The 22279-nt window shown below is 29.9% G+C and overlaps 2 protein-coding genes across 2 annotated transcripts; one reads left to right on the top strand and one right to left on the bottom strand.

The window, feature by feature from the left end:
• The first annotated feature begins 950 nt into the window (after positions 1-950).
• LOC115707039 (uncharacterized) lies at positions 951-10710 on the top strand. Its single transcript, XM_061105422.1, has 12 exons — positions 951-3957; positions 4080-4142; positions 4313-4537; positions 4643-4774; positions 5005-5877; positions 5969-6106; positions 6193-6399; positions 7663-7731; positions 7811-8208; positions 8320-8443; positions 8549-9066; positions 9210-10710. Exons 1-12 carry the CDS (start codon positions 3856-3858, stop codon positions 9463-9465), a joined length of 3105 nt encoding a protein of 1034 aa, XP_060961405.1. The 5' UTR covers positions 951-3855; the 3' UTR covers positions 9466-10710.
• Positions 10205-12822, bottom strand: LOC115718064 (uncharacterized). Its single transcript, XM_061106084.1, has 3 exons — positions 11484-12822; positions 10793-11301; positions 10205-10681 (listed from the first exon to the last, which is right to left on the bottom strand). The coding sequence occupies exons 1-3, from the start codon at positions 12820-12822 to the stop codon at positions 10205-10207; spliced, it is 2325 nt and encodes a 774-aa protein (XP_060962067.1).
• Between the last annotated feature and the right edge of the window lie 9457 nt (positions 12823-22279).

Here is a 22279-nt window from a genome sequence, read left to right on the forward strand (position 1 = left end):
CCTGGTGCTTATGCTAAACATGGAGACTTCACTAAATGAGGAGTTGGTTAAGTTAGTTATTTCTAACTAACTTAACAATCTCATTTCTTGCAGCCGCCAACTTTAAGATCTTGATCCTAAGCCTATAAATACCACATTGACTCAACATTTTAGAGACAACTTGAGAGACGAGATTTCGTGCTTAGATTAGAGGAGATTGAGAGTTTGAGAGAGACAAGATTGAAAGGTAAAGAGAAAGATGCAGAGAAAACAAAGAAATTGGGTTCAGGTTTTATAAGAAGAATCTCCTATAGATGAAGAAGATTCTTAAGTGAAAGTGTGAGATCTTGAAACACTTTGTGAGAACTCATCAGAGAATCTCATCTCGACTGTATTGTACATATTTTCGCTCAATCAATAAAGAAGGATCACAGTGGTATTCTAGAACTGGATTAGAACCATAGATCACATCGATCTATTAGACTTGAACCAATATATATCTTGGTGTTGATTTCTTTATTATTTTCTGCATTTAGTATTTTCTAGTTTTTTTTAACACTCTGTTTTATTTTCGATTATTGTTTTTGTTGTTAGTCATGTCATTGCTAATTGTTTAATTATTTAAAGTTTCATTAATTTGATTTTGCACCATTAGTCTTAATTTTCTTACAATGTTTAAAAAAAATTATTAAATTAATATTAGCTGAATGAAATAAATTAAAATCATATATCCCTTGATTATATATATATGGATCATTTTTTAATGAGTATTACCCATGAATGGTTACTAAACAATTTTAACTATAAATATTAATTTTAAAAATATTAAATCATCAAATTTTTATCTAATAACAAATAATAAAAAAGAAATTTGAATTTTCATGCTTAGTTTAACTACTTAATTATAAAAAAATATCGAAAAAATATCTCTTTTTATACTGTATATCAAAAATTTGTTCATATAAAAATGTAGAATTTACGTGGAGTATGGGTTTTTTAAACCTTTTATGATAAATATGGCATAATTAACTATGGACACTTTATATGGCTTTTTTCAACTTTGGCAACAGTTTATGGGATTTTAAAGCCCATACGGCTGGAACTATTTTGCCAAAAGCCCATATTGTGTGTTTTGTAATTTCTTTAGGTTATTTTAGTCATTTTAAGTGTTTAAATTTTTTGGTACAGTTTTTTTTTTAAGAAAACCGTTTATTGTAGAGGGGTTTTTGCATGTAATGATGGTGATTTGATGGTTGCTTCCCCATTTTAACTTTCTTTTTCAGTTTTCAAGTAAGATCTATAAACCCATTATATCACTTTATCCCTCTCATTTTTCACTCTCTCACCTGTTCGGCTTCATTTTTCCCTCTCTCCTCCGTTCGGCTTCACTTAATCTTCTTTGTTCTGGTTCTGGTTCTTATTTTTTTTTTTTTTGCTTTTTGGCTACCGATTTTGGGAGGAAATCAGGCACATTGCCATACTTTCCATCCACCTCTTCCTAACACAATACAACATTTTCATTTCTCAGGAAAGAAAGCTCACCCGACACCAAGAACAACAACCAAGCCTAGCATAGCCTAGCCGCCTCTGCTCTTCATCTCCTTTCTTCCATCAACCAATTCTTGCTAAATCAGGTATATCTCTCTCTCTCTCTCTCTCTCTCTCTCTCTCTCTCTCTCTCTCTCTCTCTCTCTCTCTCTCTCTCTCTCTCTCTCTCTCTCTCTCTCTCTCTCTCTCTCTCTCTCTCTCATTTTCTGGTTGGGGACGACCCAAAACTAAGTATAGCCTATGTTTGGTATGTATTTTAAATTTTTTTGAGTGGGGTTTTGAGTTTACCGTGGGTTACCCTTACCTTTACATAGCAACAAAATTAACATCTCATCTCCGAAAATGATGTGTTTTATTTAGCTTGGAAAATCATCATCTCTCCAAAACTTAGCTTGGTAAAGCCCTAGTCGTTCTCCACTTCAGTTGTTCCCTTCCTCTTCACTTCACTGAACCAGGTATCTCTCTTTCTCTCTCTCATTTTCTGGTTGTGTGAGTTAATTGGGGATGAAGATTTTGGGAAGGGATTGGAGGTTTGCTGGCAGGTAGTGTTGGCTTTGAGGAGTTGTTTGTGGAATCAGAGATTGGAGTTTCAGCCATCTTAATTTCTGTGTTTTTCTATGTTTTTTTTTTCTATTCTCCATTAACATATTCACAAGAGTATGTATGTATATACTATATATATAATATCTGAATTTATTTATGTATAAATATTTATGTAATGTGTTAAAATTAAAATCCATGCAGTAAGATCAATATTGACTTTATTTTGAATTTGTATGAACTATAGCTCATCAGTTGCAAATGGTATATCTTTTTAGTTCAAATTTTCTTTGATATAAACTCTTTTTTCTTCTTTTGAGTTTATTTCTAATTTTAGTGTTGAAATTGTTTTTACAGTGTTATTATCTCAATTGGGTTGTCCAAGCTTATCAGGTACAATAGTCTTCCACTTCTAATTTTATTTGTTTGACTTTGAATTCAATGATAAGTTTATGTGTATGTACTGTTATTGTTTGCCTTCAGTTCCTTTTCTAATTTTTTTGTGTCATGTTTTTACTTTATTGTTTGCTTTTAGTTCCTGAATAGTTTCTGCTTATGTGAGTCCAGTCTATCTTTTGATCACTGTCAGTCTTTATATGTCATAGATAGTTTGTTTTCATATGGTTGCTTTGCCAGACTCTAACTGCAGCTTTATTTTTCTCTCATAAGACCTTGAGGATCATAATTATTAATTTTGTATTTCAACAATACTAATTAACATCACATACAGGGTATGTCAAGAAATATATCCTATTTACTTCTTCTCCCTTAGCTACCTTTTTTTTTCTCTTTAGAGCCAAATACACGTTTAAAGGAATCAAACTAAGAAACTGGTTTTCTTATTTTTTTTTGTTTTGTTTTTATTTATTTTAAAATTATAATGTGTTTGTTTCACTATATATTTCAGAAACCGGTTTCCAACATGACTGTATATTTGTTTATTTTTAACAGGTAATATCATTTTTGAAAACTGTTTGTTACAATTTATAATGTATTTAGAAACCGGTTTTTGTTTTTTTTTGTTTTAAAATTATATGTGTTTGTTTCCCTATATATTTCAGAAACTGGTTTCCAACATTACTTTATATTTTGTTTATGTTACAATCAAACTAAGGTGATCCTTTGTCTTAATTATTATGAGAAGAAAAAATCAAAACTAGTTTTCAGCTTCTATACAGTTAATTACAAGTTTCATGTAAGAGACTGGTAAATTTGTTAGTAGCAACTCAGTATCTGTTTTCATGTAGTTTGATTAGTTTTGGAATTGTGGTCATAATTGCTTTCTTTAGACATGGTTATGTAAAATTCAACTTTAAAATGAAAGGTCCTTTTTCATAAGGAAAGTGCTTTTTAACTGTAAAAGTTGAATCTGCTTTAATGTCGAATTGTCAATGGACTGTGCAGTTTGTATGAGTAGATATTCAAGCCTAGCAAGTTGACATCACATGCAGATTTCCATTTGTTCATGTTTAATCCAAAAATATAAATATTATATATACACACTTTATGCTTTGATTATGAATTCGTGTGGGTATTTGATTCTACTATCATTAATATTATATTAAATTCTATTTGATCATTCCTATTTTGGAAACATGTCAAAAACCAGTTTTTACAGATTGATTTGTGTTATTTGTGCGCTCTGTGATTTTTGGTGTCTGGGTGGTTTTAAGGTTAAGGTTGAGGTGTGTTATTGTTAGTTTGTATGAAACTGGTTTTCATGTTAATTATCATGACTGTTTTTGTTGTTTTGTGGCTTATGTTTATTTTGTGTTTTTTTTTTATCAGATGGAGAGAGAATCAGATGATAAAGTACCATCTAATGTTCAAAAGGTTGAGCCTTCTAAGAAGGCTAAAGGTCGACTGAAAAAAGATTCACAGAAAGGCAAAGTATGTTTTATGTTTTGTATTGAAACCGGTTTTTATTAGTTGTATATGTTTTCTTTTTTGGTTATTCTAAACTGGTTTTAATTTTTTTTTTATTGAAATTGTTGTTGTGTTTTTTTTTTAAGGTTGATCATGTTATGGAACCTTCGAAAGCTCCACCATTAAGAAGATCTCCAAGGAAATCTAATGTATGTATTAAATTTCACTGAACCCGGTTTCGAATTTATTTTATGTTTCATTGCGGTTTGGTATTTATTTTAATATGTTATATAATACTGGTTTTTTTTTTGTTTGTTTGTGTTTCTTTTTTATCTGTTCTGTTTTGTTTTGTTTATGTTTATTTTGTTTATTTTTTCAGGTTGATATTGAATTGCCTAAAGCCGATGTTGTTTCTCAGAAACACGGTTGTAAAAAGGTGAGTAAGAAGGATACGAATGTCCTTCCATCTGCGAGTGATGATGATTTTGAAACCGAAAAAATTGTCGCAAAACCTGTTTCAACTAAGAAAAGAAAAGCTGTTTCTGATGACGCTAGTGCGTCAAAGAAAAGAAAATCAAAGAATGTTGGGGAACATTCTAACTTGGTATGTCTTTATTTTTTCTTATATTTTTTTTGTTGTTTTGTTTAATTTAATAGTTTTGATTTTTTTCATTTTGGTTTAACTGTATTTTGTTTTATGTTTATTTAGGATAAAGTTTGTGAGCCTAGGGTTGCTGATGATCCGAAGGTTGTTAATGTTGCCAAGAAAGGCAAGAAGAAACCAGTTTCAAAATCGCTCGGCAAGAAGAAGAGCGAGGCTCCTTCCGTTGATATTCCTTTGGTAATTTTTCTTTTTTGTAAGAAACCGGTTTTTCATTTTGTAATTGTGCATGTTTCAGGTTTTCTATTTACTTTTTTTTTTTTTTGAATCTGTTTTTTTATAATATATATGTGTTTATTTTCAGTTTCTAGTTTTTATCTTTGTGGTGGGTAACCAATTTTTGATTTTTTCTTTTTTTTTTCTTTGCGTATTTTTAATTTTGATTGTTTATATTATTTTTTCTATCACAGGAATATTATTTTAAAATTGATGTGAAGAAGAGGTTTGCTGGGAAACCTCAACTCTACAATCCGTATAATGTCATTGATGATATCAACGAGAACCTGTCAGATGAACAGAAGGAGTTGTTTCGCAAGTCTCCATTTGGGCATTTTCTTGATGTGAGCAACTTCAACTATCAGATACAGCTGATTCATCTCGTTCTGTTGCGGCAGATTCACACCGAAAGAGATGATGTTGAGCTTTGGTTCAAACTAGGAGACAAGGCTGTTCGTTTTGGAGTTGAAGAGTTTTCCACAATAACTGGTTTGGATTGTACTAAATCCTATGACGTTGATCTCTTCAAATCAAAGAAGTTGCTTGCATACAAGGAGGCTATTTTTTGCATGCACGGGCTTACTGAGAAGCTTACGGTGAAGGAAGTTGCTAGTGTCTTCTTCAGTGGTGCTTTGAAAGACGACGAAGATTATGTGAAGATAGCCCTTGTATACTTCTTCGCTGGTTATTTGTATGGTTATCCCCAAGGGAAAAAGATTGACAACTTCATCTTTGCTATGGTTAATGGGGATGATTACATTGAAGTTTTTAATCGGTTTGGATGGGGTAAATTATTGTGGGAGAAGACTTTTCATCACTTGAAGATTGCATTAAAAGATGGGAACAACACCTTTGAACAGCTAGCTAAGAAGAAGATGATTGAGAAGGGTTACAAGCTTAAAGGCTTTCCTATTGCGTTTCTTATTTGGCTGTACGAGATTATCCCGTCTTTGTCTCCTCGATTTTGCAATAGAGTCAGCAACAAGATTCCTCGCGTTCTGAATTGGGAGAATAGCCCTACAACAGAGTTTAGTGAGTTGATTCAGGCTGTGTTCAACAATCCGAAGGTATTTTTTTTTTCAAATTTTATTTTTTGGTTATTGTTTGTTTTATTTTTCTTTGATTTTTTTAATTTGTTTTGTGTTTTTATGTTTCCAGATTGTTGTAAAGGATTTTGTTGCTTCAAGTGGTGAAAAATCTGAAAGGCTTTTTTCTAAATTCAAGTTTGATCCTAAATATGTTCCAAAGAGGATTGGTGGCTCTGTGTCTTCTAATGAAGTAAATGATGATGTGAAGGTATTAAAAACCGGTTTCTGTTTGCATATTTTTTGTGTATGTTTATCATTAGTTATGTTCATGCTTTTTATGTATATAATATTCAGGTATCTCATGGAAAGTTGGACCAGATTTGTGCTGAAATTACTTCTATCAAAGAGTGCCAACAACAAATCAAGGATGGTATTTCCAGCTTGAGGATTGAGTTTTTGAGTGAATTTGCTAAATTAGCAGAAATTATCAAAGGATTGAAGAAGAAGGAGAATGATGGAACCTCTAAGGACTCTGAATTTTTTTCATCACCTATAAGAGAGGTAACTAGTTTCTTTTGTTTAGTGTTTTTTGATTATAGATTTGTTGTTTATGGTTTTACTATAGTTGTTTATCATTTTGTTGAAACTAGTTTCTGTATTGAATGTCTTTTTATATTATTTTACACATTTTTTTGAAACAGGTTTCTGTTTTAAAAACAAAAGTGGTTACATAATATATTTTTATTTTTTTAAAAAAAATTACTTTTATTTTTATGATTAAAAAATTTTAAAATAAAAATATTATGAAACATCAAATTTTTTATTATACAAATACAATTGTACTCCAATTTAAACTTTCATACAATTTCGTTTTAATTTTCTTTTTACTATTTTTTTTCATATTTTAATTATATATATTTATGTTATATTTTTTTTTTGTAAATCAAGTGATAATTTGTATTCCACAGAACAATAAATTACATTCTAAATAGCTCCATACAATAAGGACTGCCAAACTCTTTTCTAACCCTCTTTACAACAATTCAAACTATTCTACATCCACCTTTGATATCTTCCCTTGTCTAATATATACAATTCTATTCTTAACATTAAATTGAATTGCTTCTACAGATCTATCAATAGTTTGTATTTTTTGATTCTATAGGCACTCATTTCGATTGATCCAAACCCGATAGACTAGGCTTGTAATAGCAGCTGAATACACTTTTTTTCAAAAGTTTGACATCTTTGCTCTTGAGATCCAACGTAGCAACTTCAACAAGGATTGTTCACCTGTTCTCCATTCCAGCCAACTTTTAATCAGACCAAGACATCTCCTGCTAAAATCACATTCAAAGAATAGATGCTCCATTGTTTCTGATGCACCATTACTCGAAAAATTATTTATATTATTTACTATAGTTGTTTATCATTTTGTTGAAACTAGTTTCTGTATTGAATGTCTTTTTATATTATTTTACACAGTTTTTTGAAACAGGTTTCTGTTTTGAAAAACGTTTTTTTTTTGTTGGCACTGGTTTATTGGTGGGGTTTAGGTGTATGTTTCAGTGTTTTATTCTAAATAACCAGTTTCTTGATTTATGTTGTTCTTGGTTTTTTTTTTTATATTTTTTCATCATCTTGTTTAATGTAGTTTTCTGTGTTGGATGTGTTATGTCATGATTTTTGACTTTTAGTGAAAACAGGTTTCTGCAGGAACCGGTTTATGGTCTTTGTTTCTATCCATGTTTCTGTGTTATTTTCTGTAGGAAACCAGTTTCTATATTTATGTTAAAATCTTGTTTCAATTAATTTATGGTTCAGGCATACTATCAGGATATAACGGATGATGGTGGTGCGTTACAGTTGTCCGTTCATTCTGTTCAAGCTGAGGTACAAGCTTTTTCACATTATGTTTTGCATTGTTTGGATGTTAATGTTCGTTCTAAATATTTTTTATTCAATTTTGTAGGAGGAAAAGGAGACTTTGAATTTTGAAAATATGTTTATCGATCCTGATTTTCTTAAGGGTGTGGTTGATAGCACTGTTAAGAGTGCTTTGAAGACAGATGATGTTTCGTTTGATGATGATAGTGATAAGTTGAGTTTGGTTTTGTACGATGAATCGTATTTGTCTCCGGAGGTTCAAAAGAGGCAGCCCAAACCAAGCTCTGTTGTTCTGTCGCCATATGTTGTGGACTTTGGGTCTTCGTCATCTTCGAAGGAAGACTTAATGAGGATTGTGGAAGATGATAAATTTATTGTGCATGGAATCAATCCTTTTAAAGATGAAATTGGTTTTAATACTAGTGCTGAGCAGTGCATTAAGTTTTCCAAATTTATTGATGAGAACATTGTCATGAATAGGGGGTTAGTATTTTTTTTTATTTATATTTATATTATTTATATTTGTTTTTGTGTATTTTTTTGTATATGTGATTGACGTTTTTTTTTTGTGTTTGTTGTTTTTTGTGTTGTCAGTGTGAAGAAGTACTCCGATGCGGACAACATCTTATATCCACCGATGGATTTTTCTTTCATTGAAATTTCCGAGAAGATGTGGTTCTACGAGCTTCATGCTTGTGGTGTTTTTCTGCGTGACAGTGTAAGAAACTGGTTTCTTTTTATTATTTTCTATGTCTATGATATTTGAGTCTATGTTTATGGTCAAAAACCGGTTTCTGATGATGTGTTTATTGCATTTCTGTAGCATTTGGATGTGGTGTTCTATTACCTCAGGAAAAAGATTAAGCAAGACAATATTTTGGAACAGAGGATTACCACTACTGATTGTTTATTTGATCAAGTCATGTGGAATTCGTACAATCAATTTTTGAAATCGGGTTCTAATCCTTCTAGGATTGACTTTGATAATGTCATTCCTAGATACATGGTTGGTGAGTATTTGTTTTGTAATACTCCTTGGGTGCTTACTGACCATGTTCTTATGTATGTCAATATTCAAAAGCACAAACATTGGATATTGGTCCATTTTGACATCAAGGAGAGGATGTTGAACATATATAACTCCATGTCTGGTGCTGTCAACAAGAAACGCGCTTTGGATCATGTCAAAGCTTATTCTTCTATGCTGCCGTTTTATTTGGAGTATCTTGATGTGTATTCTTCTAGGCCGGATCTTAATTTGGATCAAGGTCCATATTCCGTTGGGAAAAGAGAGCCTTTGAATTTCAAGTTCATAGATGGTCTTCCAAGTCAAGTCAATAGGTAATTCTGCCTCTTTTCATCATATATTTTTTTAATTGAAACTAGTTTTTATGTTTGGTTCTGTTTATATTTTCTGTCAGGTTTTGTTTTGTTTGGACAGAAACTGGTTTTTTTACTGGATTTTTTTTTTTGTTTTATTGCAGTGACTGTGGAGTGTTTGTCATTAAATTTGCTGAATTTTTCATTCGTGGGAAAATTCATGACATTCCAGCTAACATGTCTGATTTGGTAGCCGTATATAGAGATGATATTGCTGTGAGCTTGTTTATTCATGCTAAGAGGAAACAAATTGGTGGTTATATAACGGATGATGAAGTGATGAAAAAGGGCAAGAAATCAAAGGATAAGGCAAATGTCAAAGGGAAGGATATTCCAAAGGGAAAGCGCAAAGCGAAATGATTTCAAACAATGTTCTATAGTTTTTAGTTTTCAGACAAACTGGTTTCATTTGGTTTTTTTTATTATTTTTTTTTTGTATTTGATATTTTAAGACAATGCTATATAGTTTTTTAGTGTTGTTTTTTTTTTTTTGAAAGACTTGTTACTTAGTTAAAGTGGTTGTATTTTTTTGTTGTAAAGACTGGATGTTTCAATGAATCAGCAACCCTTTGTATTATAAGTTTTTAGTTCATGGCTAATTTTTTTTTTATTTCTTTTTTTATTCTAACTGGTTTCTTTTTTACTATTAATTTCAATTTTTTTTATTTGAATGTACTGTTAACTGATTTTTGTTTTTTTTTTGTTTTGTTTTTCTTTTTATGTAGGTGATACCAATGGCAGTATGTGTTTTTATTTATTTGGTAAGTGGCACTTGGTTTTTTTAGTATACTTTCTCAATAACTGGTTTCTTGTTTTTATAAAATTTATATTTTTGAATGTACCTTTTTGAAATAATCTAAGATATTTAGAAAAAATCTTTAAAACAATGATTATGTAAACAGATAAAATTTCAAAAGTGTAAAAATGTTGTGTGTATCCTTGTGAAAAAATTATATTCTGTTCAACTTCATTCAAAGTTGAGAAACCAGTTTCTATAAAACTGTCAATCACTAAAATTATATAATGTTCTACTTTATTCAATGCTGAGAAACCAGTTTTTATAAAACTGTCAATGAATATCTATTTCTATTGTAGCTGTTCATTCATTCTTCTTTGACTCGTTGCTATTGTTATTCTGTTTTGGTGGTTTGTAAAGCTGTGGGTTATTGCACGTTCTTCGGTTGTGGCCAACTTTTCCGCACCTTGTACATTTCAAGACAACTTTTGGTTCTCCTTTTGATCTTATTCTTTTCTTTCTAGGTCTCCCGGCTGGTTTTCTTGATTTTGGTGGCCACACTATTCTCTCCATGCTCTCAGGTATAGTCCATTCTCTTTCATTTGGTAGAGGATGTACAGTTCTTTCATAGGTTGCCTTCATTGTTGCTGTTTTGTAATAATCGGCAACATAGTCATAAGCTCTTAATCCTCTTTTTGCAAATACAGCTATTGCATGTGAGCATGGTATCTCATCTAGTTGGAACCTTCTGCAGCTGCATGTTCTTTCCAATATGTTGATTGTGAAATCACCTTTTTCTTGCACCTTTACTTGGTACTGGATTGTTGTGATTGCGATGACCTGTTTTTTTTTGTTTTGAAATATAAGATATGTGTTAGAAACCGGTTTTTGATCATGATCAAGAAACAGGTTTTTTAATAACTGTTTTTCTCTATGATTTAGTTATTGTACCTGGTATTTTATTGCTTTAAGCAGGTTGTCTCTCAGTAGTTTTTCAGCATCTGATGCTACTTCAGTAAATATTCCATGTGCTTCATTGCCATTTTTCCACACCCATTTTTGTACAAGGCTTCTGAAGCACTCAATCATTGTTGTTATAGGTAATGATCTTGCAGCTAGGATCGCCGAATTTATTGATTCTGCTATGTTTGAAGTCATCATTGTGTATCTTCTTGTAGGGCAGTGGCTCCTGGTCCAAACCTCATGTCCAATTCTCTCAAGGTATGGTCTTATTCGTTTGTCTATTCTATCTATCTCTGCCATGTATCTCTCGAATGAGGTGAGCTTGTACGTCTTTGCTGCCTTTACAAAGTTTATGGTCAGATCATCTCCATGTACTCCAAAGTTGGTTTTGATGTTGTTTAGCAGGTGGAAGATGCATGCTCCGTGGAAGTGGTTTGGGTAGACACTGCTCACCGCCTTCTCTATACTCTTATGCCTGTCTGATATTATTGTCAAACCTGTTCACAGAAACCAGTTTTTACAAGATAAGTAGGTATGTTTTGGAAGCCTAATCAATTTTTTTTTTTTGTGGAAACCAGTTTCTAGATTTTGTTGTCTTTTTGTCTGAGATCAGTAGCTATGAAGTTAAATTTTTAGATGGAATTTACATTAAAGGGAACAAGTTTTTTCGATAGCGTACCTTCTCTATCTCCGAATGTTTCCCTTAGTTTTGTGAAGAACCATTCCCAAGAGCAGTCATTTTCTGAGTCTCCTATCCCAAATGCTAGAATGAATATGTTGTTGTTTGCATCCATTGTAGAGGCTGTGAATAGGGTTCCTCCAAATGATGTTTTTAAAAATGTTCCGTCAGTTACAATGACTGGCCTGCAATGTTTCCAACCTTCTATGGAGTTTGCAAAAGCTAGATACAAATATTTGAAACGATCCTTCTTATCGGTTTCCAATTGTGCAATTGTTCCAGGATTTTCTACTTTTAGCATGTGCAGGTATTTTGGTAGTTGTTGATAAGATTCATCTTGCCTTCCTCTTGCCAACTCCAAAGCTTTCTCTCTTGCTCTCCATGCTTTTTGGTAGCTCATTGACACTCCAAAATCATCAATCATGTCTATCATGATGTCATTTGGTCTGTGATTTCTTTTGATTGACAGAAATTTCTTTTTTATCATTTCTGCAATCATGTTGCAGTTTGCCTGCTTGTGGTCGCCCATTACAATATCCAGTGAGCAGTTGTGATCTTGGACATATTTTCTTACTTTGAATGTTGAGGTACTCTTGAACTTTGAAGCTCTCAGAAACCAGTTACAGTTGTCATCCACACAAGTCACCACATACTCTCTTGGTTCAGATCTTTTGGTTTTAATCTGGAAATTGTTGATCATAGCAAAAAAACCCACTGCAGTCTTCAATACTTTTCTGTCCTTGTAGATCTGTCCTTTTTCAATGTTGAAAACCTTATGATCTGTTATTATTTGTCTTTCTTCTTCTTGTCTTTTCCTTTTGTGTTCTTGTGTTTTCTCAATGATGCAATCAGCAACACTATCAGCTACTTGAAATATGTTTGGTAAGGCAAGTACCTCGTTTATTTCTGAGGTTTCATCATCGTATTCCATATAGTCGTATGTTGGCTGATTGGTTATTTGTAAAACCAGTTTCTGAACATCTGTATCTTGTCTTACAGATTCACTTTCTGGTTTTTGTTGAGCAATGATCTGGAGTCTTGTGTCGTCTACTGTTGTGATGCAGAGTGGAGACTCACTAACTGCATTTTGTGTCTTTCTCAGTTGTAAGTAGAACATCAGTGAGTTGTCACTAATTATTTTCATTGGTTGTGAGTCTGGGCATAACTGGTAATGCATTTCTATTGTTGTGTTGCATTTGATTTCAGCCTTTACTAATTCCAACAAACTTTTTAGATCACAGTTTGTTGGTATTAGTAGTCCAGTCATTATGTAGTCTTCATACTTTTTATCCTCTTTCCATTGCCCTCCATATTTGATCACACACATTATTGAGTCCATACCTGTACACAGTATTTTAAATATTGTTAGTTAAAAATTACAATGTATTAAGAAACTGGTTTTCTTATTTTTTTGTTTTGTTTTTATTCGTTTCAAAATTATATGTGTTTGTTTCCCTATATATTTCAGAAACCGGTTTCCAGCATTACTTTATATTTTGTTTATGTTTAACTGATAATATTATTTTAAGAACTTTTAGTTAAAATATATATTGTTTTTAGAAACCGGTTTTTTTTTTGTTTTAAAATTATAATGTGTTTGTTTCAGTATATATTTCAGAAACCCGTTTCCAACATGACTGTATATTTGTTTATTTTTAACAGGTAATATCATTTTTGAAAACTGTTTGTTACAATTTATAATGTATTTAGAAACTGGTTTTTGTTTTTTTTGTTTTAAAATTATATGTGTTTGTTTCCCTATATATTTCAGAAACCGGTTGCCAACATTACTTTTTATTTTGTTTATGTTTAACAGATAATATCATTTTAAGAACTTTTAGTTAAAATATATATTGTTTTTAGAAACCGGTTTTATATTCATAATTTTCAGTAATCTTTTCATTTTTGATCGTGGACGTCTAAAACTGAATTTTTCATAATGTTTAATTTTCCTTTTCTTTTTTTTTTTTGTTTGTGAAACTTCATAGTCTAAATCTAGATTAAGTATGGACATTTCATTATGAAGCAATGCAAGATCATATAGTTTTGGTATGAAATTTACTTCAATCTAGTTTTTTTTTTCTTTTAAGTTTAAATTGGAATTGTACATAATCGGTGTAATTTTCTTTTGCAGTATATATATCCCTATAATATTCATAGCAGAATTTATATAAGTGTACCTGTATTTTATTTTGATCGTTGTTGACAGGGACGATCGGTGTTGGCTTGATTTTGTTGATTGAATTTTATGTGTGCAGGTTGATCGATGCTCTGCTCTGAGTTTAAGAATGCATTTTCTGGTTTAAGGTGAGAGCTTCATTGCTTATCAGGTGCGATGTTGCAGGTTGCTTCTGTGTGTTTGGCCATGACCATGGCTGTTTTTCAGATCATTTTTTTTTGAATCAGAGAATAAATTTGGACAGGGAGAAGTGATGAATTGAATCGGAGAAGATGATGAATTGAATCGGAGAAGATGATGAAGTGAAGAGAGAATCACAGTAGAGAGAGAAGAGAGAATCTGAGTATCGCGAGAGAAAGAATCGCAGAGAGAGAAAGAGAAAGAATCGCAGAGAGAGAAAGAGAAAGAATCTGAGTAAATTTTATTCATTTAAAATTAGTTTCTGTTTTTAACTTATTATATGGTTTTTTTTTAAAAAAAAAACCATATTTGTAGTTTGCTTCCTTAGTTAATGCCATATTTTGTGGCATTTAGTTTTGTTGCCATATTTATCATAAGATGACTCATTTTTCCCATATTTTTGAAAATATCCCTATAAAAATATCTAAGTGAAACTCAACTTTTACTTATCTTTTTTATTTTTTGCTAATTTTTTTTTAACCCATAGAACAATCTCAGCCCATATAATGTGAAAGTGAGAGATTTTTCTAATTAGATAGAAAAATTAAGCATAAAAACTCAATTTTTTCTAATTTTAACTATTTATGAGTAATACCTATTAAGAGTGCACCCACATGTATATATATATATATTAATTAACTAATTTATAAGGAGCTCTCTTACTTTTGAAATTATTATTCCCTAGCTCTATTTGAATAATTCTTGTTTTGATTTTGTCAATTCGTGATTGATCATCATATTGCTGCCGTAGATTTATTGATATTAATAATCTACCAAGTCAAGACATTAATTTTTTGCACCAAATATAGGATAAAACAATAATTAATCTCTGTATAATGAGCAAGTTATAAGTTTCTTGTCTATTTTTAATAATTAATTATAAATTTTAGCATATATTCTATATATAAACCTTCCTGCAGGCATACAACTACGAAGTACAAATTACTAATTTCTAGATAAAATTCATAACCATATATATACACACAATCATATAATAAAATATAACCTTTAAAATTTATTTGTATGCATATAGAATAGATGAATAGTTGAGTGAGCAATCATTTTTGTAGTAATATCACATGAATCAAAATGTTCTGCTCAATCGAAATGATAATATATTTTAGAAAAGTACATCATAATTTTATAATGATCAAGATCGTGCGAGTTATTGTATTAACTTAAGTATATATATGTGTGGATTAAAAGGTAATTAGTTAGAATTTAGAACTGAAGTCTATGTTAGTGCCAAGCTTTCACTGCATTGATAATAATATGAAAAGATATGTTAAGTGGTATCTGCAGGTATCAAGCGAGTGACACATTATTATTACTAGTAGTGCTGTAAATTCGTGCGTGTTATATTGCTCGGTTTGTACTTTTTCATACTTTTCAAAAATTAATTGAATCGTGTTATGTCACAAAAAAATATATTAAGTGTGAAGCACAATACCATATCATTATTGGTAAATTGTCGTATTAGTATTGCATTGAATACTTTAAAATACAAAACAACAATGCTATATAGTAAAAACATCTCTAATAAAGAGCTAAAAATGTAGTGTATAGTTATATTTTAGCTCACTTAATAAAAATTATTATTCCAATAGTATTTTAAAAAGTATGTTAAATTTGATACATATTAAAAGTTGTGTCAAATTTAGTATAAGATATAATATTGGAGCATTGTTATTAGGCACTAGTGGTGCCTAGCACCTTCTCGATATGTCGCGTTGCGATTGGCTAGCGATACTCTCTAAAAGCTATTATATTAAATTATATGAGACCCGATACTTAATTGCACTAATAGTGATAATGACACATATGAGGGTGGTAGGCACCACTGGTGCCCTTTAACATTTCTCATAATATAGTATCAAATTTAACCCACGATAAATACTACTCTATTACAGGGCCGACCCTGACTTTTAGTGGGCCATAGAAAAAAAAATTATTTTGGGTCCTTATTTAGAAAAAAATATGGTATTTTTCAAAATCAGTAAAAAAAAATGGTATAATTTTAAAAGGTAAATATTTTTTTTGGGCCCCTGGGATAGGTGGGCCCTAGGCACAGGCCTAGCCCGCCTATGCCCAGGGCCGGGCATGCTCTATTATTTATTATTATAATGCCACTAATTATTATAATTTATTGACTTTTACTAAATTTTATATTCTTTATTTACTATATTATAATTATTTAAAAATAAGCAATAAAGAATAATAATTTTTGTATTTTCTAAATAAAATATCAAATGACTATTAATATAATTAATTAATTATTTACTTATTTTATATCTCGTACATTGAAGCTAGGGCCGGCCCAAGCTTTGGGTAGCTTGGGCCATTGCACAAGGCTCCTCATTTGTAAAGGCCAATTTTTTTATAGGAATTGTTTTTGTTTATTATTATAAATACATTAAAAAATTTATATTTAAATGTTTAGAAACATATATTTGAAAAAGAAAAGAAGTAAAAAACTAGCAATAAAGGTCTTAATGAGCAATTTCTTTTTTTATATAAAAGGTCCAATTTTAATTTTTTGCACAAGGCCCCAAAATGTTTGGGTCGACCCTGATTAAAGCGCAATTATAAATAGTACATATTCATTTTTTTAGAAAAATACTAAATGTCACTAGTGGTGCCTTGTACTCTTGTTATAGGTCCACCTAAATATCAAAATCTATATAGTTTAATATAATAACTTTTAGGAAGTATTGATAGTCAATCACAAAATGACATGTAAGTGTTAGACACTAATAGTTCCCAATTTTAATAAAATTTAGCACAAATTTTAATTGGAAATGTGTAAGAAGTAGGCAGGGCCGACCTGCGCCTAAGGCCCACTCATTTTAGGAGCCAGAATAAAAAATAAATGTTAAAAAATATACATATTTTTTTAATAATTTTCAAAAATACCATTTATCTTTATAGTAAGGGTCCAAAATTTTTTTTTTTGCCTATAGTCCATTTCAACTCAGGGCCGCCCCTAGAAGTAGGGGTGTACATCAGTCAGTTTGGTTAGTTTATGGTACATTTTATTCAACCTGATGTAAAGATTGAGTTACAAAAAAAAAATTGCACTAATCACCTTCACCAGAGAAGAAGGTCTGGGCAGTGAAGTCATTTTTTCCATTTTAGTAACTTATAATTATCCTTTTTAATATTTAGCCAGGTGGATCAATAAAATAATAATTAAGGGTATATATATGAATGCTTCTTTATTGACCAAATCAACTAAATAATAATAATTCAAATCTAATTTTAATTCAATACACTACAACCTACAATAACTTTCTAAAATTTTTTTATGTGGACCAATTATACTACAGCATAGTGGAACTATTAATGAGTCTATTTTATGGGTGTCTATTAAAGAATTTCCCATAAATATATATATATTTATTAAATTTAAAATTCCAATCACCTATAATAAAAAAAATATATTAGTTTTAACATTATATTTTTTATATAATCATATAAATATATGGTAAAAATTTATAAATATATATAAAAAAAATTTCTTAATTAAATTGGTCAGATTAGTTTAAATTAATTGAGCGAGTTAATATCATTTTGGAAAATTCTACAATGCACCCCTTTGAAATGGATATATTGATGCACCCCTATCTGTTTTAGCATCTGAAATAATTTTTTAGTCAAATTTTTTCTCATGGTCATGTATGTTATAGTTATTTAAGACATCTTGCAAAATTTTAAGAAATTTGGAAAAGTTTAACACGCCGAAAATTAAGTTCAAACAGTATGTTGTACGCGTGACTATTTTATTTTATACGCGTGTAAAATAGACTGTTTGAACATTGTTTTCTATATTGTAAATTATTCCGAATTTTTTAAAATTTTGTAGGATATCTTAAATAGCTATAAGGTACATGAATATGAAAAAAAATTAGACTAAAAAATTTTTCTGGATGCCGAAACAAGTTAAGGGTGCATCAATACATCCCTTTTAAGGGGGTCCATTATAAAATCACCCTATCATTTTTAACCCATTTGATATAAAGATTCAACATGTTATATTTTCGTCAAATTTGTTGAGTTTGTATTTTTATGAAGTTATTTTGATTTTGTTTGTGCAGTTTATAAAAATTGTGCAATGATTATGTCTTGGGGCACATGGAAACGCACGTGAGAAGAAACCTTGCGTCCCCTGAAAATGCGGTCAAAAGGACAAAACTACAGAGGTGGGAACCACAGGCCTCGCACGTGTCCAACAGTCCAAGTCCAAGACATGTATTTATATTTATTTATGTAATAAAATATGAAAATGTGATGATATATGAAACCTAACAAACATTTATATTTATAATCCCAAGACAAAAGCAAAGAGAGTTAAAAAGAGTTTACGTATAGTTTAGGTTTTCTTTTACCTTTAATGGGGACCACCACTTAATTTTAATTTTGACACGTGTTTTTTTATATTTTAATTACATTTATTATGATTTTGGGAGGAATTGGAGGTGGGTTTGGGTGACACTATAGTAGTTTACCTACTTTTATTTTGGTAAGCTTGAACCAAAATTTTAGGGATTCTCTTCAATCCATCCAATGTTTTGTCTTTTTTTTTTTTTTTTTTATGGGAGTTGAGAAAATGTTGTTCATTTGAGTAGAAATAAACTCACTATTTATGAAGGATTTTGGGATTAGGACATCTCTAATGAAGACTATATTTAATGTTGTCGAAATTTTTTAAATATTATTTTTAATTAAATAATTAATCACAAATAACTTTGATAGTAAATAAAATTTTAGACTAATCTTATATTTTATTAATTTTTTTATCTGGACAACTATTTTCTCACCTCTATATAGATCTGCCCATAATATATGTTCCATTTTCATACAAAAATATCTTAATGTGTATAGACTTCATTTATGTAAATTAAAAGTAATTATTTTTTTTTGAGTAATTTGTGGCATAAATATTTAAATTTAATTTCAATTGTAAATAAATATTTAAGTTAATTATTACGTGACAATCTCTACTTAGTTCATGTTATTAAATTTCTATTTTTTTAAAAAAAAAAAAATTAAATATACCAATAAGAAAATAAAATGTGGACATAAATTAACATTTAACAGCTAGGTATTTACAGAGATTCTAGAAATATAACTTAAGTATTATTACTGTCAAAAATTAAACTTATTTATTTATTTACAATTATGAGATAAATTTAAGTATTTACCCTGCAAATTACTCTTATTTTTTTTTATATAAATTTCATGATTACTTTTCAATATTTTATACATATTTTTGAAGAAAATTATTATTTTAATCCAATACTAAATATAAAGCCAATTGGTAATTTTTCTCCCTGAACTTTGACATGTAGTAAATCGTGCCCACTGAACTTATTTAGCTGTTAAAAATTCCCCCTGAACTATTGAGATTGTTAAATTTAAGGACTTTTGTCTAATTTCATTCAATTTTACTGTTTGAGTAATTGTTTATGTACTAAACCATGCTCCCCAAACTTTGATATCTACCAAATCATGCCCCTCAAACTTTGATATGTACTAAATTTGAACATTCATCCATGTTAGAATTCTTTTATTAAAATTAGACAAAAGTCTTTAAATTTAACAATCTTAATAATTCGGGGGATGGCAAAAAAAGTTCAGGGAGAAAAATTACTAATTAGCCTAAATGGCCGTTAAAAATAATTCTTTACTTATGATCATAGGCAAACCTACATACTAGAGATATTGAGAGTATGCACGTCTCACACACCTAGAGATAATATTTCCACTTAGATAAAAGTTACACTAATTAAAATGGTTATACTGAATTATATTTAACTTTGTGCCATTTCGTATAGGAATGTTCATTGGACTATATTTAGTGTTTTTATCTAGATCCGATTTAATTATATATTGAATGATATATTTTACCATCTGATCCAATTAATTTCAGTCATCCAATCGATCCAACATCTTATGGATATTGGATTGGATAAGTTTTATTCCATTGTATGTATTTTATTTATATCTATTGGTTTAGTTTGGATTTATCTAATATTTTAGATTTAATATTTATTGAATTGGATCGGATCCATCCCATATTTTTGATCTAATATCTATTGAATTGAATTGGTTCTATCCAATAAAAAAAAAAAAAATTAATATTAAGTTTCATATATTCATATATTTTACTACGTATAATAATATAAAATCTAATTATTCATTTAAAATATATAAAAATATTACTTAGTTCAATTGAATATTGGATATATTAAATTTTTGGACACCCCATCTAACATCCAATTCGATCCAATTGGATATTTTAAAATAATATCTAATATGATCCGATCACAATTAAATATCCAATATTTAGCGATCGATTGTAATGAGATCGATGAATTGTCATTAGTGTAACGCCCCCGCTTCAAGCCTCCATTGGGCCCTTACACCCACGGAATAATGGCTCTTATACACGAGTACGTCACTGGCCGCATTTCTTCATGGATGATGTGACCACTACGGAACCAACACAAGTGTTTCCAGCGTGCTTTGTCCTCACTCACACGCTTCCTGGGAAAACTTCCCAAGAGGTCACCCATCCTGAAATTGCTCCAGGCCAAGCACGCTTAACTGTGGAGTTCTTTCGAGATGGGCTACCGAAAAACAAGATGCACCTTGTTAATATAGGTAGTACCAATCAATCCATTTAAGCTCTCTTCAACTGTGCAGTCCCATACCTACACAGCCTTAGAATCATCCCACTTGACCTTCCCCAGGCGGTGTGAGATTGCACAGCTTACCTGGTATTTCCCTTTATGGATCACGGGACTACTGACTGTCACAATTAGATTAGATCGATTTATGCACACCTCTACTTCTGTAAGATCATGATTCATAAATGAAATTATTTACCCATTATTTTTATTATTATTTGAATTATCCATTTATTATTAAAAGGTTATACTTAAACTTATCACACTAGATGGAAAGAGAAAAAGCCCCATAAAAAAGCTTAATTCGATATATGGAACCAAGTATTATTAATATGTATGTAAAATTTCAAATTAATAACTTGTGAATGAAGCATTAATTGGAATCAATCTATGATACGTAATTATAAGGAATTAGTTTTATATTTTCACCTTTCCGAAAGGGATTTGCTTTGTTGTCATTGTCAATACCACTCTTAATAACTCTTTTAAAATAGAGATTTTTCAAAAAAATTGAAAATAGAGACGTTTAAAACATTTTGCAGGTCTTTTTCTAATTCTAAGAATTTAGCCCTTAAAAAAATAGAATAAGTTGAGGAATACTTATTTTTTATATTTATTAATCAAAAATACTTACAAAATTATATTTCATTAAAATGTACCCACTTTTGTGGGTGGGTTGGCCAACACACTCTCACTTTCTATTTAAATCTAACACATAATTTATATTAACTTAAGAGGTATAATGGAGACATCATCTATAAAAATAATAAAGATAAAAATTAAAACATGTAAAGTAAATTAGGTATACAATGTAATTTTATCAAAAAGAATAGTACAATTTATAAATAATATTTTAAAATATTTTATTATACGATTATAGATCTTATAAAATACTAAAAAATTTGAACTACTTTATTAAATTATTATTGATTCTAATATAATTTTTTTAAAAGAAATATAGGAAAAAAGAATATGAAATATTTGAAAAAAAAAATAATAAATAACTGTAACAATTTTTTTTTTCTTGCATGGGAGTGACCAATGACAAGGTGTTAGTCACTTGAAAAGTTGGGTTCATACCAAAAAACATAAAAGACATTAAAGAAAAAAATATACTAGACCTTTTTTTTTTTGAGCCATGTGAAGTAACCGAGCTTACACACTAGACCTTGGTTGAAGAACAAAGAAGTAAATAACCCTTTCAACAGATGATGTAAACTCATTTTCTATTTTAAAACATCTCTATTTTCTTTAAATGATTCTCTATATGTAGAAAAGCATTATTCTTTCTTTAAACATAAATTAATAACATTTAAATTTTATTTTATTAATATGAATTATACATATTAAAAAATATATTATTTAAGTGACACTACAAAAAAAAGGATATTCAGCTACCACAAATTTGGTAGCAAATAATACATATTTAGTAGCTATTAAACTTTTTGCTACTAACTTTTTTTGGTGGCTACTTCGTAGCTAATACTCCGTTGCTGAAAGTTTTTTGCTACCAAGACAATTTGTAGCAAATTTGCTACTAATATTTTTGTAGCAAAAAATATCTAATCTAGTAGCAAAATAATTACTTTGAAAGACTACTAAAACTTTTTTGCTACTACATTTTGGTAGCAAATCACTTTAAAATTGGTAACAAATACAACTTTAGAACTTAAAAATATAATAATTTTGCTACTGAAATTTTGTTGCAAAATAAATTTAAATTAAATTATATGTGATTTTCCAACCAA

Source organism: Cannabis sativa, chromosome X (genome assembly GCF_029168945.1).
Source record: "Cannabis sativa cultivar Pink pepper isolate KNU-18-1 chromosome X, ASM2916894v1, whole genome shotgun sequence".
NCBI lineage: Eukaryota > Viridiplantae > Streptophyta > Magnoliopsida > Rosales > Cannabaceae > Cannabis > Cannabis sativa.

Excerpts from the sequence above, each read along its gene's own strand:
- LOC115707039 (XM_061105422.1), top strand. The coding sequence starts at position 3,856 with ATGGAGAGAGAATCAGATGATAAAGTACCATCTAATGTTCAAAAGGTT. Across the intron at positions 3,958-4,079 it reads AAGATTCACAGAAAGGCAAA|GTTGATCATGTTATGGAACC; the intron begins GTATGTTTTATG and ends TTTTTTTTTAAG. Across the intron at positions 8,444-8,548 it reads GTGTTTTTCTGCGTGACAGT|CATTTGGATGTGGTGTTCTA; the intron begins GTAAGAAACTGG and ends GCATTTCTGTAG.
- LOC115718064 (XM_061106084.1), bottom strand. The coding sequence starts at position 12,822 with ATGGACTCAATAATGTGTGTGATCAAATATGGAGGGCAATGGAAAGAG. Across the intron at positions 11,302-11,483 it reads AACATTCGGAGATAGAGAAG|GTTTGACAATAATATCAGAC; the intron begins GTACGCTATCGA and ends TTCTGTGAACAG. Across the intron at positions 10,682-10,792 it reads TTAAAGCAATAAAATACCAG|GTCATCGCAATCACAACAAT; the intron begins GTACAATAACTA and ends AAAAAAAAACAG.